Source organism: Culicoides brevitarsis, chromosome 2 (assembly GCF_036172545.1).
Source record: "Culicoides brevitarsis isolate CSIRO-B50_1 chromosome 2, AGI_CSIRO_Cbre_v1, whole genome shotgun sequence".
NCBI lineage: Eukaryota > Metazoa > Arthropoda > Insecta > Diptera > Ceratopogonidae > Culicoides > Culicoides brevitarsis.
Genome location: NC_087086.1, coordinates 4054473 through 4068574, shown reverse-complemented (window position 1 = coordinate 4068574; position 14102 = coordinate 4054473). Strand labels below are relative to the sequence as shown.

Below are 14102 nucleotides of genomic sequence, written 5' to 3'. Positions count from 1 at the left end.
GTAGATGAAAAATAACAAGTTTTTGTATGGAGACGTTAAAATTCTTAATTTGGAGACAAAATTAAGGATAAATTCATAAAAAAAAACAAAAAAGCTTCAGAATTCGAAAAAAAATAATTTTGAGAGTTCATAAAATATTTTAAAGATATTTTTCATCGTTTTTTAATTATTTTTTTAAATTTTCAAAAAATTTATGGTAAAAAATTTATTTTTTTTGACACAAAACCCTGAAAATTAATAATTTAAAAATAAACTTTTGTCAAAAAAGTTAAAAATTATCTAAAATTTTGACTTTTGAGACTTTAAGGTAAGCTTTTTGCCTTCTTCAATACTAACTTTAATCAATAATTTTTTATTTTTAGATAAAATTTCTGACGAATAATCAATATTTTCTTCCAACTTTATCAAAAACTATCACAAAAAGACTGAAAAACTCAAAATTTTCAAAAATTCGATGAGTATTTTATATTTTCCATCTCGGTTTCGTCTTAACTAATTCCAAATAATGATCGTAATGACTATCATGATAATGTCGTTTAAGATGCGTCGACCTTCCATAACTTCGAGAACAAATTTCGCACGAATGTTTTCGTTCTCCTCGATGTTTAACAGCCTAAAAAAGGTAATTTTACAAAAATTTTGGAAATTTCCTTTAAATTAATTCAATTTTCTTACAATATGATTATCCAACTGCCCTTGATTCAAAAATTTGTTCGGGCATTCGGGACAGAAGACTTTAACTCCCTCGTCATGGAAGAGCCTTCGATGATTTCTGAGCGTCAAATGATTGGAAAAAGTATTTCCGCAGTCGTCGCACACACAGGGCCTCGCAATTCCATGTTTTTTCGCAAAATGACTGTAATAGGCGCGTTTTTGCGTAAAAGCATCTGTGCATCCTTCCATCGTACATTTATAGGATTCGTTATGAGTGCGTGAATGCATCTTCAATTGTCGCAAATTTGTGTAATTTTTGCCGCAATGTTCACAAACACAAGGTCGAATTGTGGATTGTCGCAGCATATGGTTCCTCTCGTGAGCTGAACAAATGGATCTCGTCTCAAATACTTTATCACAAAAGCGACAATAACGCCCGAGGTCTCTGCGATGTGCCCTTATGTGGTCCGAAATTTGACGAAATCGCTCGAAACGTTCGTCACAAATATCACAAATGAATAATTTTTCAACTTTTTTCTCTTTTTCAGGTTCTTCATGCACTTCAGCTGCTTCAAAAAGGGCGATTTTAACCTCCGGCAGCTCTTCAAAGTCATCAATTTTCGTTTCAGGAACCTGTTTTTGCAGTAATTCATCACTTTTGATCGCTCTCGTGCGAAATTCATACGAGATCATCAACTGTCGCGAACATTTTTTGCACAAATAGTCTACCGTAAACTCATCCAACTCAACTCCCGTGATCTGGAAGAACTTCTTTTTGTCTGTTAGCGACAGAATTTTCGGAGAATCTACATTTTTGAGGCACACACGACATTGAAACAAATTTTCTTCTTTCATTTCGCAGAACTGGATGTTGGTTTGATCCATTTTTGTTGTTGAAATCAGCTGTCAGGTGAGTTGTCAAACGTCGATTTGTTAGTAAACACTTGAATTTCATCAAAACTGACCTGAAAAAAATATTTTTAAGATGTTTCGATGTCGCGGATGCCTCGGAACGCCAAATCCTCCGGTTATGCTGACGGAAAAAGATGCAAAAAAATTTTTACAAGTCACGGGAATCGAGTTACATCCAAATTCGGATCAAATTTTGTGTGAAAGTTGCTTTGAAGTGCTCTTAGTTGCTTGGAATTTTCGTGCCGAAGCTCAAAAAGCAGATGATTGGTTCAAGAATCAATTGGATGAGGTCACAAAAGTCGATGAAGTCCCCCAAAATTTAAAAGTTGAAGCATTTCCTGTCGTTGAATTGACTCCAATGAGCGACTCTTCTCCAATTGCATCTCCAACTCCTGCATCTCCTGTTGAAAAAGTTAAAATTAAAGAAAAAATCGAATATTTTTACGTTTGTGACATCTGCAACGAAGACTTTATGAGTTACAAAAAAATCCGAGATCACATCACAAATCACAAAAAAATCTTCAGTCACTATTGTCGGTTCTGTAACAAATATTACGAGAACAAAAGGAAGCTTTATTATCACGAAACAACGCACGAAAATGGCACAAATGGTCCCGTCGTTTGTGAAACTTGCGGAAAAATCTTTCCTCGAAAGCACGAATTGCGAATGCATAAAATGACCCATGCAGCAAAGTACACTTGCGAGCTTCCGGGATGCGGAGAGACGTTTAATCGGAAAAAATTGTATTATCGACATTTTGGAACGAAGCACGGGAACCCCCATCCGTGTGTTTGTCACTGCGGAAAGGGATTTTCCAATCATGTCGTCTTGAAAAATCATCAAAGGAAGGAACACGATCTTGGTCCGAAGCTAAATTGCCCTCATTGCCCAAAACAATTTCTGAATCAGAGAGAAATTGATCGTCATGTGGTAAGTTTTTAACGAAATTTTGAATTTTTTTATTAAAAATTTTCATTTTAGGTCTCAATTCATCTCGGAAGAAAGGATTACGCATGCAAAATTTGCACGTGCAAATACTTTCATGCTTATAATTTGAAGCGACATTATCGAACGAGTCATTTAGATACATATTTGCAGTTGGTAAAAGACAAAATCTCATTCGAAGTCTTCAAAATTAATCAAGATGAGGAACTTCAGGCATGAAATCCGCATGAAATCAGTGAAAATGACAGTTAAACAGATGTAAACAAACAAAAAATTGCAGAAAATTTTTAATTTTTAACAAAAATTGACATGGAAAATTGTCGTGCATGCTTGAGAAACTCCCAAAATTTGTGTTCCTTATCCGAAAACTATCGAGAAAGCTTTTGTTCAATAACGGGAGTGACTTTATTCGATGACACAGAGGAATATTTGTGCAAAAGTTGTTTAGGGCGCTTGTTGTATGCCCAAAAATTCCGTGAAGAAGCTCAAAAAGCTGAGATTTGGTTCAACGAACAGCGAGAAAATGTATTAAAAAGTGAAGAAGTTCAATATATTTACGAGGATGAGGAGTTGGAAGAAGCCGAAGATGTCGAATATTTAATAGAAGAGCCTTTAGATGACTTTGGCAACGAAGAAAATCAATTTTTGGATGAAATTTCAAAAGTTGAAGATGAAATGAAGGATTTTTATGTGATATTTGTTCAAATTCAACAATTTTTAATACAAAAATCGACTTGGAGACCCATATGAAGACATTGCACACAACCCAAAAGCCTCTGGTATGCGAATTCTGTGGACAATCCTTCAAGAAATTCGCTCCATTTACACTTCATGTCAAATCTCACATCCAAAAACACGAAAAATGTCCCGAAACAGGATGCGGTATGACATTTTTACAAGGCCAGGACATGACAAAACACCTTAAAATCGCTCATGGCATCGATAAAAAGCCATTTTCCTGTGATAAATGCAAAGAAACCTTCTCATTGGCAACAGATTTGACAGTTCATGTCATGCAAAGACACGAAAAACAGCAAAGCGGCAGTAAATGGAAGTGTCCTGAATGCGAAAAAGAATTTTCTTATCCTTCACACTTGAAACAACACATGGTCAGTCACTTGGGAGAGAAAAATTTCGTATGTAAAGTATGTGAAAAGTCATATTTCAAAGCAAGTAACTTACGGAGACACTATCAAAACTCACATTTAACGATTTATAAGGAGATGGTAGCGAATGGCGAACTGAGGAGAGTTAAAGCTGACGACGAATTAGAATTAAAAGTCGAAGTTCAGGTAAAATTTGAATTTTTTTTTAAAGAAATTTCTCTTAAAAATTATTTTTTTTTAGAAAAACATCAAAAATCGACGTCATAAATGCTCTGAGCCCAATTGCAATGCAAGTTTCAACCAAGCCCGACATTTACAGGAACATTTAGAGAGCAAACACGGCCTCGAAGTGATGTACCAATGTGACGATTGCGATTCCGCCTTTGAAGATGTCATAAATTTACGTTTGCATCGCAAGGAAGTTCATTCACTGAAGGGGCCTCACATCTGCGACGCCTGTCAAAAGGTCTTTCCGTATCCCTCGTTGTTGCGAAATCACATAGCTGTCGTTCATCATGGCGAAAACTTCTTCTGCGAGCTTTGTTCGAGAAGTTTTTCGCGAAATTCGCATTTATTGCGGCATCTGAGAGAGGCGCATACGGATTTTTACGAGCAAAATGTTCGAGAAGGGAAAATTACGCCCCGAAAGTCACGGAAAAAAATTTAAATAAATGATTTTTGCACAAAAATCTTTTAAGAAGGTTCGATTTTGGTCTTTTTGATGCGTTTTCCTGTGCGAACCATTTCCAAATAAAGCTCTTGATGATTATCACGTAAGTGTCGCCTCAAATTTTTACTGTTTCCATAACTCTTTGGACATGCTGTGCATTGAAAATGTCGTTCGCCGCGATGTTTAAACGCGATATGATCATCCAAATTGCGTTTTGTGAGGAATTTTTTGCCGGGACACTCCACACATTCGAATAATTTCTCCTGATCCGTGTGATGCATGCGTCGATGCGTTCGTAACGAAATGTGATTCGTATAAGAAGTCCCGCAATCCAAACAAACGCAAGGCTTTTTGATTCCATGTGACAGGACAAAATGACTATAATACGCCCTTTTTTCTCGAAATGCTTCTGTACAACCCTCGATAGTGCATTTGAAGTTCATGACGCCTGTGTGAATCCGCGCATGCATCGCCAAACTTTTTGGATCCGGGTAAACGCTTCCGCAATGTTGACACACAAGAGACGTTCCTCGCAGTTTTTGACGCCTGTACGAACGCTCATGATTCGCTAATTTGAGTTTGTCGGTGAATTTTTTGTCGCAACAACGACAAATCATGCGACGTTCTCGCTTATGGGCTTTCATGTGAGCAACCAAGTCTTGATATCGCAACATCCGGGCATCACAAAAGTGACAAATGTAAGGTTCTTTCGAGGATTTCCTACATTTTTTGGCTTCTTGTGGTTCAATTTTTAATGTTTCTTGTCCTTCTTCGATGAAAACCTCAAATTTTAGTTCAGGATTGACTTCAGGTTCGACTTCCAACTGGAGTTTTTGGAAAAATTCATCGGATTTGATGGCATCAGAGCGAAATTTGATAGCAACCATGAATAATGAGTAACATTTTTTGCACAAAATTTCCTGTTTTGACTCGTTTAGTTCGACGCCCGTGATTTGGAAGAAGCTCTTTTTGTCCTTTTGACTCAGCTCCGTCGGAAATGTCGGAATTTTGAGACAAACACGACAATTTTCCATATTTTATTTGATAAAATTGACAAAAAATTCAAAATTAATGACTTTTGTTTACATTTTTGACTTGAAGTTTGTTTACAAGCAGATAACCTCAAAAATTGAACGTAAACAAGGCAAACGCTTGAAAACATACGAAGCGCATTTAATTCGAAAAATTGAAGAAATAAGCGAAAAAATCAGGAAAAAATAGTGAAATTCGTTAAAAGTAAGTGTCGGGAAGAGAAAAATCATGAAAATTTAAATCCATGAGGATTTTTCGAGAAGTTTTTTAATGAAATTCAGTGACGCACATTTTCTCGAATATTTCCCGGATTTAATTCAACTTTTTTTTTGTTACTTAGCAACTTGATTTCAATGTTTGCTTTTAAAACTAACAATTTTTCCTTCATTTTAGATAAATTTTGAAGCCCCGTGAAGATGGTTGAAAATTTGGATAAACTCGAAATCCGTGATATCACGCGAATCGAACGAATTGGCGCTCATTCTCACATTCGAGGTCTCGGATTGGATGATGTGCTTGAAGCGCGTGCCGTTTCTCAAGGCATGGTCGGGCAAAAAGATGCTCGTCGTGCTGCCGGAATTGTCGTTCAAATGGTACGCGAAGGAAAAATCGCAGGTCGTTGCGTTTTACTTGCCGGCGAACCATCAACCGGCAAAACTGCGATTGCGGTAGCGATGGCACAAGCTTTAGGCACGGAAACTCCCTTCACGAGTATGTCGGGATCGGAAATTTATTCGCTTGAAATGAGCAAAACGGAGGCACTGTCGCAAGCGCTGCGTAAAAGTATCGGGATTCGCATCAAGGAGGAAACGGAAGTCATTGAGGGAGAAGTTGTTGAGATCCAAATTGATCGTCCCGCAACAGGAACCGGCCAGAAAATCGGCAAAGTTACGTTAAAAACGACGGAAATGGAGACAAGTTACGATTTGGGCAACAAAATCATCGAATGTTTCATGAAGGAAAAGGTTCAGGCAGGCGATGTCATCACAATTGACAAAGCTTCGGGCAAAGTTAGCAAGTTGGGACGGAGTTTTACGCGAGCTCGTGATTACGACGCTACCGGAGCACAAACCCGTTTCGTTCAATGTCCCGACGGGGAGTTGCAAAAACGCAAAGAAGTCGTTCATACAGTGACTTTGCACGAAATTGACGTCATAAACTCCCGCACACACGGCTTCCTCGCGCTTATTTTCGGGCGACACGGGCGAAATTAAGCAAGAAGTTCGCGATCAAATCAATAACAAAGTCTTGGAATGGCGCGAAGAGGGAAAAGCTGAGATAAATCCGGGCGTTTTGTTCCTTGACGAAGCTCATATGCTCGACATCGAGTGTTTCTCGTACTTGAATCGCGCTTTGGAATCGGATATGGCTCCCGTTGTCATCATGGCAACAAATCGGGGCATCACTCGTATTCGTGGCACGAACTATCGCAGTCCTCATGGCATTCCAATCGATTTACTCGATCGCATGATAATCATTCGCACAGTTCCCTACACCGAAAAAGAAGTGAAAGAAATTTTGAAGATTCGTTGCGAAGAAGAAGATTGTCAAATGCACGAAAATGCGTTGACTATTCTCACTAAAATTGGTATCGAAACAAGTTTGCGGTATGCCATCCAACTTATCACGACGAGTAATTTGGTAGCGAAGCGTCGTAAGGCAACGGAAGTTTTGATGGAAGACGTGAAGAAGGTTTTTAATCTCTTTTTGGATGAAAATCGTTCGAGCAACATCATGAAGGAGCATCAAGATGCGTATTTGTTCAACGAAATTAACGATTCGATTCCCAAAGGAGAACAAATGGATGTCAACTAAGTAATTTTAACACTCGATATGCTATGATGATAAATAAAATTTATTTCCTTTAAGTATTTTCTTTCCTTTCTATGGCATCAATATCAATCGATTTACAAAAAAAATTGTTTAAATATTTATACAACAACAAATAAGGTCGATGCAATAATTGAAAATGTTTTAAATTTCTTCATATTTATTTTTTCGATCTCGAAATGAAATTTTTCGATCTCGAAACAAATTATTTAGAAGTCGAAATGAACTTTCAAATTCCATAAAATGAATTTTTAGCTCTTGAAGTGCATTTTTCAATCTTGAAATTTAATTTTTAAGTCTCGAAATGAGTTTAAAAATTTTAAAATTAAGTTTTTCGATCTCGAAGTGAGCTGCCAAGCTCTTAAAATAAACATTTAGTAAAATTTTAGTTTTATATTTTTGATATCAAAATGGAATTTTTGTTTCATGGAATGCATGTTCGACTTAGAAATAATTTTTTTTTTATAAAATAAATTTTTAGCTCTTAAAATGAACTTTTTCTATCTCGAAAAAAATTTTTAGATCTCGAAATGAATTTTTTAGTTCATGAAGTGAATTTTTAGCTCTTAAAATGAACTTTTTCTATCTCGAAAAAAATTTTTAGATCTCGAAATGAATTTTTTAGTTCATGAAGTGAATTTTTAGCTCTTAAAATGAACTTTTTCTATCTCGAAAAAAATTTTTAGATCTCGAAATGAATTTTTTAGTTCATGAAGTGAATTTATAGCTTTTGAAATGAACTTTTTCTATCTCGAAAAAAATTTTTAGATCTCGAAATGAATTTTTTAGTTCATGAAGTGAATTTATAGCTCTTGAAATGAACTTTTTCTATCTCGAAATAAAATTTGTAGATCACAAAATGAATTTTTTAGTTCATACAATGAATTTTTAGCTTTTTAAGTAAATTTTTTAATCTGGAAATGAAATTTTTCGATCTCGAAATGACTTTTTCTCTCAATTTTTCGAAATTCAAAACATTTTCAATTATTGCATCGACTTACTTAATAAGAAAACAAGTCCATATTTACACAGTCTTGAATCTCAGAGAAAAAATTAAGAGAATTTCCTTAGCTTAAAGTGCGATTTGAAACTATCCCATGCATCGAACAATCCCTCAAACGGATTATATCAAGTGCAAACTTCGGGCGGTGTCCCTCTATTCGTCAACACTTCGCAAATTTCCTGTTTCAAATTCTTCAAAATCGCTGCTTGACTTCGTTGCGAGCCATCCAGCAACACAGTTGGAATGAAGCTGATTTTTGGTCTGAGCGCTGCTGTTTGTTCGCCATACACTTTGAGCAGCTCCTTGCCATGCGGCGACTCTGAACACGCGATAATTTTTGTGCTTTCTGTTTCGTGAACGCCAAATTCTTTGGCGCATCGATGGAATGAGTCTTTGGGCAGCATATTATCCGCGATCATGCAAGCGACGAGATTTATACGCATCGTTGGATCGGCAATGACATCAACGGTGCAAGCATGAACGATGTTTCCTTCGCACTCGATGGGCCCATGTTGACAATCAAACTCGAGACTTCCGTCTTTGGTAACACGCGTGATGGCTTTGCCATAAGGAACGTAGGCGATATCGACTAAATGAGGTAGTTTCTTGTATGCCGTCGACAATTGCTTCACAACAAAGTTCTTGGAATCCGGGCAAAGGACTTCGTAGAAGACAGTAACGACAACGGGAGCTCCCGCCGGCTTGAAATCCAATTGTTCCTCCTATAAATTTTGGTAAAAAAGTGACGAATCAGTGAAAAATTACACGTAAAACGAAAAAGTCAACAAACCTCGAATTGCTTTTCTTGCATATATTGGAAGATAAGCCAAAATATCACAAGGATGAATGCTATTATGAGCACACGGATCAGTTTTTTGGACATTTTTTCACACAAATTGCCTGATAAATTGCCTCAAAATCCCTCAAAAACAAACGAAAAAGACGAAATCCGGTGATGTTGTCGTTTTTTCAGCACTTTGACAACTACTTGACGTTTGTTTGACACATAAATATTGAAACTCGCGAGGATTTTTCCTTAAAAAATGAGTTTCCGCATCCTCGAAGCTGTAAAATCGAAGTTGTTGCAAACCAACGACACAGTTTTACGTGAGTTTTCCTTTTTCTCGAGTTGAAAATTGTTAAAATTTGAGATTTTTCAGAAACGATTCGTAATGCGAGTAAAAAGACTGCTGGCTCGACGAGAAATCGCAAGTCGAAGACGAAAGGAAAACATCGCGGAATAAAAGTTTGGGATGGCGAATATGTTTCACAAGGCTCAATTTTGGCAATGCAGTTTATGCAGATGAGATTTCATCCCGGATTGAACGTAATTTTTGATTTTTCTTCGAAATTTTTCGTTTTTTTGATCAATTTGAGGATTTTTTAGGTTGGAATCGGTAAAAATGGAAATCTTTTTGCCTTGGAACATGGTCGAGTTGTGATGTCTTGTGAGAAAATCGACCCAAATTGGGATCATACGTTCATTAAACACAATTATGCGGGCAGAGAAGGACAAACCATCTACAAAAAAGTGTTTAATATCATCCCCTTACCTCAGCATAATCGATTCAAGTTGGTTGATGAGGTCTAAAATAGTTTAAAATTGCAATAAAAAGCAAAAATTTAGTTCGTTTGTAAGATGAAGCAAGAATTTTATTTATAATTTACGTTTTTTAAGGATAAATGTTAGTAGTACGACGGTTAATGAGCGATTTCATTTAGAAAGTATCTTCTCCGATCACGAAATCATCACGAATCTTGTTTAATTTTTGGATTAACTCGTCAACGGAGACTTCGCCATGTACTTTGTTGTCTCTTGTACGAACATTTACGGTTTCTGACGTCTTTTCCTTCTCGCCGACAACTAAAAAAATTAAAATTTCATTAAAAAATTATTTTTTGAAGACAAAAATTAAATATTTTTACCCAAAATGAAGTTATATTGTGCCAACTGTGCATTTCGAATCTTCTTATTCATCGTGTCGCCGGTGTCAGTATCACTCTCTGCCATGAATCCAGCTTCGAAAAGTCTCTTTGTCACATTTTGCGCATATTCGTTGTACAACGGGGCAACAGGCACAACCATAACTTGTCGCGGCGACAACCAGAAAGGCCATTTTCCTGCGTAATTTTCCGTTAAAATAGCAATCATGCGTTCGACAGATCCGAGAATGGCGCGATGAATGATAACGGGACGCTTTCTTTCGCCTGTGTCGGAAACGTAACCCAAATCGAAGCGGATTGGGAGTTGGAAATCGAGTTGGATAGTTGCGCATTGATGAGCACGTTTGAGCGCGTCATGAATGGTAATGTCGATTTTGGGTCCATAAAAGGCGCCATCGCCCGGATTTAACTTCCATTCTTGCCCAAAGTTGTCGAGAGCTTCGCTAAGAGCCTTTTCAGCATCATCCCAAACAGCAATTTCGCCCAAGAATTTCTCGGGGCGTGTTGAAAGGACACACTTGAAGGTAAATCCGAATTTTGTGTACACGGAACGCAAGAAATCGAGGCATCCATTCTAAAAAAAAAAATAAAAAAAAATATTTTTTATCAAAAATTTGTTCAAAGAAATAAAATTAATTAAAAATATTTTTAAAAAATTATCTGAAAACTAAAAATGTTTTGAAATTAATTAAAAGTTAAAAATAATTACAATTTTTTTAAAAAATAAAAATATTCATAAAAAATAAAAAAAAATTAATTTTGTATGAATTTCTAATTTTTAAATAATTTTTTTACAAAAAAAAGAATAAAAATTAGAATAAAAAAATAGTAGTAAACTTTGAGGAAAAAAAATAAAATTAAAATTAAAAATAATTTTTCTCAAATTTTAATCGTTAATTAATTTTTCTTTTCTTTTACTTGTAATTTATTTAGCTCGATTTTTTTTTATTTTATTTTTTGAAAAATAATTAAAAAAATTGAAAGTTATAAAAAAAAATTTTTTCTACAAAAAATAATTTTTTATCTTAATAAATTATTATTTTAATGCAATGATTTAATTTAATTTAATAATTAATTTTTATTTAAATAATTAAATTATTTTTTAAATTTTATTTTCAAAATTAAAAAAAAATAAATAATAAATTATTATTTTTTTAAAAATTGTTGAATTAATTTTCAATGATTATTTTATAGTAAAAAATATAAAAATAGCTACTTACGATTTCCTGTTTAATCTGATCCGGCGTACAGAAGATATGGGCATCATCTTGTTGGAATCTCCGTACTCGAGTAAGTCCCGTCAAGGCTCCCGAATACTCATTTCTGTGCAAAACCCCGAAATCTGCCATCCTCAAAGGCAATTCGCGCCACGAACGATTACGATGATCGAAGATCAAACAATGTCCGGGGCAATTCATGGGCTTCAAGGCGTACTTTTCCTTCTCAACTTCGAACGAGAACATATTTTCCGCATAATGCTGCCAATGTCCCGATGTTTGCCACAGCTTCGCATTGTAAATGTTTGGCGAAACGACTTCTTGAAAGCCTCGCTTGCGATATTCCTTCCGAATAAATTCGACGAGCGTGTTGTAGATATGTGCGCCCTTCGGTTGGAAGAAACACGAGCCCGGCGACAATTCGTGGAAGAAGAAAAGTTCTTGTTCCTTGCCAAGTTTGCGATGATCTCGTTTCGCAGCTTCCTCTTGAATCTTTTCCCATTCCTTAAGTTGTTTCGCATCGGGAAACGAGATGCCATAAACACGTTGAAGAGACTCCGCATCAGCTTTTCCCTCCCAATAAGTCGAGGAATTCTTGAAAATCTTCAAAGCCTTGATTTTTCCTGTATTACGAACGTGCGGACCGCGACACAAATCGATCAAGGGACCGCAGCGATAAACGGTTGTCGTTTCTGTGTTGACTTTTTCGTTCAAAATGCGAACCTTGAACTTGTTGTAGTCGAACATCTTGAGTAAATCCGCTTTTTTCATCTCAAGTCGCTCGAATGGTTGTTTCTCCTTGACGATTTTCTTGATGACATCTTCCATTTTCTTGTAATCCGAGTTGGAAATGCCACTCTCGCCTTCCAAATACATGTCATAATAGAATCCGTTCTCGATTGGAGGCCCATAACACAAATGCCCTCCGTAAATGCGTTCCATTGCTTCGCCCATAACATGAGCGGAGCTATGCCAGAACACTGCTTGCGCCTCGGGATCGTCAAATTTCAACAATTGCAGCGTGCAGTCTTTCTCCAAGGGGCGATCCAAGTCCCAAAGCTCCCCATTGACTTTCGCGATGACAGTATTATCCGCCAAACCTTGCGAAATTCCCTTTGCGACGTCAAAAGGTGTCGTTTCCCATGATTTTCCTTCGACAATTTTGCCATCAGGCAAGGTAACGTTGATCGAAACTTTCGGTTTGAGTGTCAATTCTTCGTCATATTGCTTCTTCAACGTGTCCCATAAGGTTAAACGTTCTTGAATATACGCAGGCCATGGATTTAATTCGCCTCCATTTCCGCCTCCTGCTGAATTTCCTTCTTTTTTGCCCTCATTAGCGGCTTTTTCCTTCTTGTTCTTCAGCATTTTGGCCTAAAAAGATAAAAATTTATCAAAATTTCATCAAAAAAGTCGAAAATTAATTCCCGGAATTGAAAAATGAGTCACGTAAGAGCAAACAAAAGTTTCGTCATGCAATCTCGTGGCACGATTGAATGACAACGACACAAAATCAAATGAAAAAACGACTAAAAAATTCTCTAATTCGCAACAATAAAGTTACAAACCAGAGAGGCAAATGCGGAGACTCTGTTATTGTGATGGGTTTGTGTTGCGGCACACAGAAATTGCCGTAAACTTTTACTGTAACTACTGTTTGCAAGTCTTAGCACTGCCAAAAGTCGCATGATTTGACGTTACGGCGACTCGTTAAAAGTTTATTTTGCTATTTTTCGATAAAAAATGGAAAATTTTCATGCCTTATCGCCAGAAATTTGAACTTTTTCGACACTTTCAGCCACGTTCGCCACGATGTCCATTTTTTAAAAGTGTTCTTTCGTTGACGTTGGGTTTGACATTCACTTTTTACGTGCAGTGACGTGATACGGGAAAGGGTTTTGTTTGAAGAATCTTTCGGAAATTCACGAAAATTTGATTTTTATTTAAAATTTTTAATAAAAATCGAAATTTTTATTATTTTTTGAGGATTTTTAACGTTAAAATTTGTCTGAAAAATTTTTTTTATCAAAAACAAAAATTTACCTTGTTATTTTTGCCCATTTTTAGTTCTTTGAAAGAACTTTTAGGGCTTTAAAACTCAAATTTTAAGATTTTTTGGGTCTTGCGTCAGAAAATTCAGTCTATTTACCGGAAAATCTTGACCTACGAAGTAAAATGTGTCGCTAAAAAATGTTGAAATATTTTTCTGATAACGCGCATGTCCTTTTTCAGGAGTTGCCAGTACATCCTTTTATTCAAAAATCCATCTTCTCTCTCCTATTTACATCAAAATTCGTTAAATTTTACAAAATTTCAATTTTTTTGCGATTTTTCTTTCCAACCGAGACCTGTTTTCGCGGCGGAACAAATTTGAAACTATCAATAAAGTTATAAAATTTTTCCAATTCTTTGTCTTCCTCTTCCGTAGTTCGCGGAGAACGTTTTCGAGAATGAAATTTGAAGCCTGGAGGATAAAAAGTCTTCGGAACTTCATTTTTTTCCTCCTCATTTGTACGAAAAACAGTGCGATGACAATTACTGATGACTTCAGGACCTTCCTCGACGCTAATTGATCGTTTTTGAGCTTTTTGCTTCGTTGGTTGGCGCGAATTAGGCTCGCGAACTAAAACAGGTCGAATGAAAAATCCATCATCATTTGTTTCAGACTGAAAAACATCTCGCGTCGCATCAATTTCTTTATCTTTCATGAACGCCAATTCCATTCGCAGCATTTCCTCGTTGAACAAGACTTCGGAATCTGCTGAATCAGCCTTCTTTGTTGCGATCG

General features: G+C 36.3%; 8 protein-coding genes across 11 annotated transcripts; 4 read left to right on the top strand and 4 right to left on the bottom strand.

Annotated features, from left to right (window-relative positions):
* Positions 1-306: 306 nt before the first annotated feature.
* LOC134832145 (zinc finger protein 600-like) lies at positions 307-1540 on the bottom strand. The gene is made up of 2 exons (XM_063846058.1): positions 676-1540; positions 307-613 (listed from the first exon to the last, which is right to left on the bottom strand). Exons 1-2 carry the CDS (start codon positions 1537-1539, stop codon positions 464-466), a joined length of 1014 nt encoding a protein of 337 aa, XP_063702128.1. The 5' UTR covers position 1540; the 3' UTR covers positions 307-463.
* A 93-nt stretch (positions 1541-1633) lies between these two features.
* Positions 1634-2766, top strand: LOC134832144 (zinc finger protein draculin-like). Its single transcript, XM_063846057.1, has 2 exons — positions 1634-2497; positions 2549-2766. The coding sequence occupies exons 1-2, from the start codon at positions 1640-1642 to the stop codon at positions 2729-2731; spliced, it is 1041 nt and encodes a 346-aa protein (XP_063702127.1). The 5' UTR covers positions 1634-1639; the 3' UTR covers positions 2732-2766.
* Positions 2767-2786: 20 nt separating this feature from the next.
* On the top strand, positions 2787-4385 carry LOC134832147 (zinc finger protein 253-like). The gene is made up of 2 exons (XM_063846062.1): positions 2787-3804; positions 3860-4385. The coding sequence occupies exons 1-2, from the start codon at positions 3259-3261 to the stop codon at positions 4283-4285; spliced, it is 972 nt and encodes a 323-aa protein (XP_063702132.1). The 5' UTR covers positions 2787-3258; the 3' UTR covers positions 4286-4385.
* LOC134832146 (oocyte zinc finger protein XlCOF26-like) lies at positions 4312-5349 on the bottom strand. The gene has a single exon (XM_063846061.1). The coding sequence runs from the start codon at positions 5320-5322 to the stop codon at positions 4312-4314; it is 1011 nt and encodes a 336-aa protein (XP_063702131.1). The 5' UTR covers positions 5323-5349.
* Positions 5350-5416: 67 nt separating this feature from the next.
* On the top strand, positions 5417-7188 carry LOC134832143 (ruvB-like helicase 2). Its single transcript, XM_063846056.1, is given in 3 exon segments — positions 5417-5524; positions 5714-6504; positions 6506-7188. Coding segments are annotated over 2 exon segments (1398 nt in total). The 5' UTR covers positions 5417-5524; positions 5714-5736; the 3' UTR covers positions 7136-7188.
* On the bottom strand, positions 7157-9135 carry LOC134832149 (GILT-like protein 1). 2 transcript variants are annotated; one of them, XR_010162044.1, is made up of 3 exons: positions 8944-9135; positions 8179-8875; positions 7157-7204 (listed from the first exon to the last, which is right to left on the bottom strand). XR_010162044.1 is itself a non-coding variant. In XM_063846064.1 (2 exons), the coding sequence occupies exons 1-2, from the start codon at positions 9034-9036 to the stop codon at positions 8279-8281; spliced, it is 690 nt and encodes a 229-aa protein (XP_063702134.1). In that variant the 5' UTR covers positions 9037-9135; the 3' UTR covers positions 7688-8278. The 2 variants fall into 2 exon arrangements, 1 of the variants encoding a protein (XP_063702134.1); XM_063846064.1 differs by lacking the exon at positions 7157-7204 and having other exon boundaries at positions 7688-8875.
* Positions 9116-9797, top strand: LOC134832152 (large ribosomal subunit protein bL27m). The gene is made up of 3 exons (XM_063846068.1): positions 9116-9260; positions 9314-9480; positions 9541-9797. The coding sequence occupies exons 1-3, from the start codon at positions 9197-9199 to the stop codon at positions 9742-9744; spliced, it is 435 nt and encodes a 144-aa protein (XP_063702138.1). The 5' UTR covers positions 9116-9196; the 3' UTR covers positions 9745-9797.
* Positions 9782-13390, bottom strand: LOC134832137 (threonine--tRNA ligase 1, cytoplasmic). 3 transcript variants are annotated; one of them, XM_063846046.1, is made up of 4 exons: positions 13358-13390; positions 11318-12688; positions 10080-10671; positions 9782-10017 (listed from the first exon to the last, which is right to left on the bottom strand). In XM_063846046.1, exons 1-4 carry the CDS (start codon positions 13373-13375, stop codon positions 9872-9874), a joined length of 2127 nt encoding a protein of 708 aa, XP_063702116.1. In that variant the 5' UTR covers positions 13376-13390; the 3' UTR covers positions 9782-9871. The 3 variants fall into 3 exon arrangements, with proteins under 3 accessions (XP_063702116.1, XP_063702115.1, XP_063702114.1); XM_063846045.1 differs by lacking the exon at positions 13358-13390 and adding an exon at positions 13075-13175; XM_063846044.1 differs by lacking the exon at positions 13358-13390 and adding an exon at positions 12883-13066.
* Between the last annotated feature and the right edge of the window lie 712 nt (positions 13391-14102).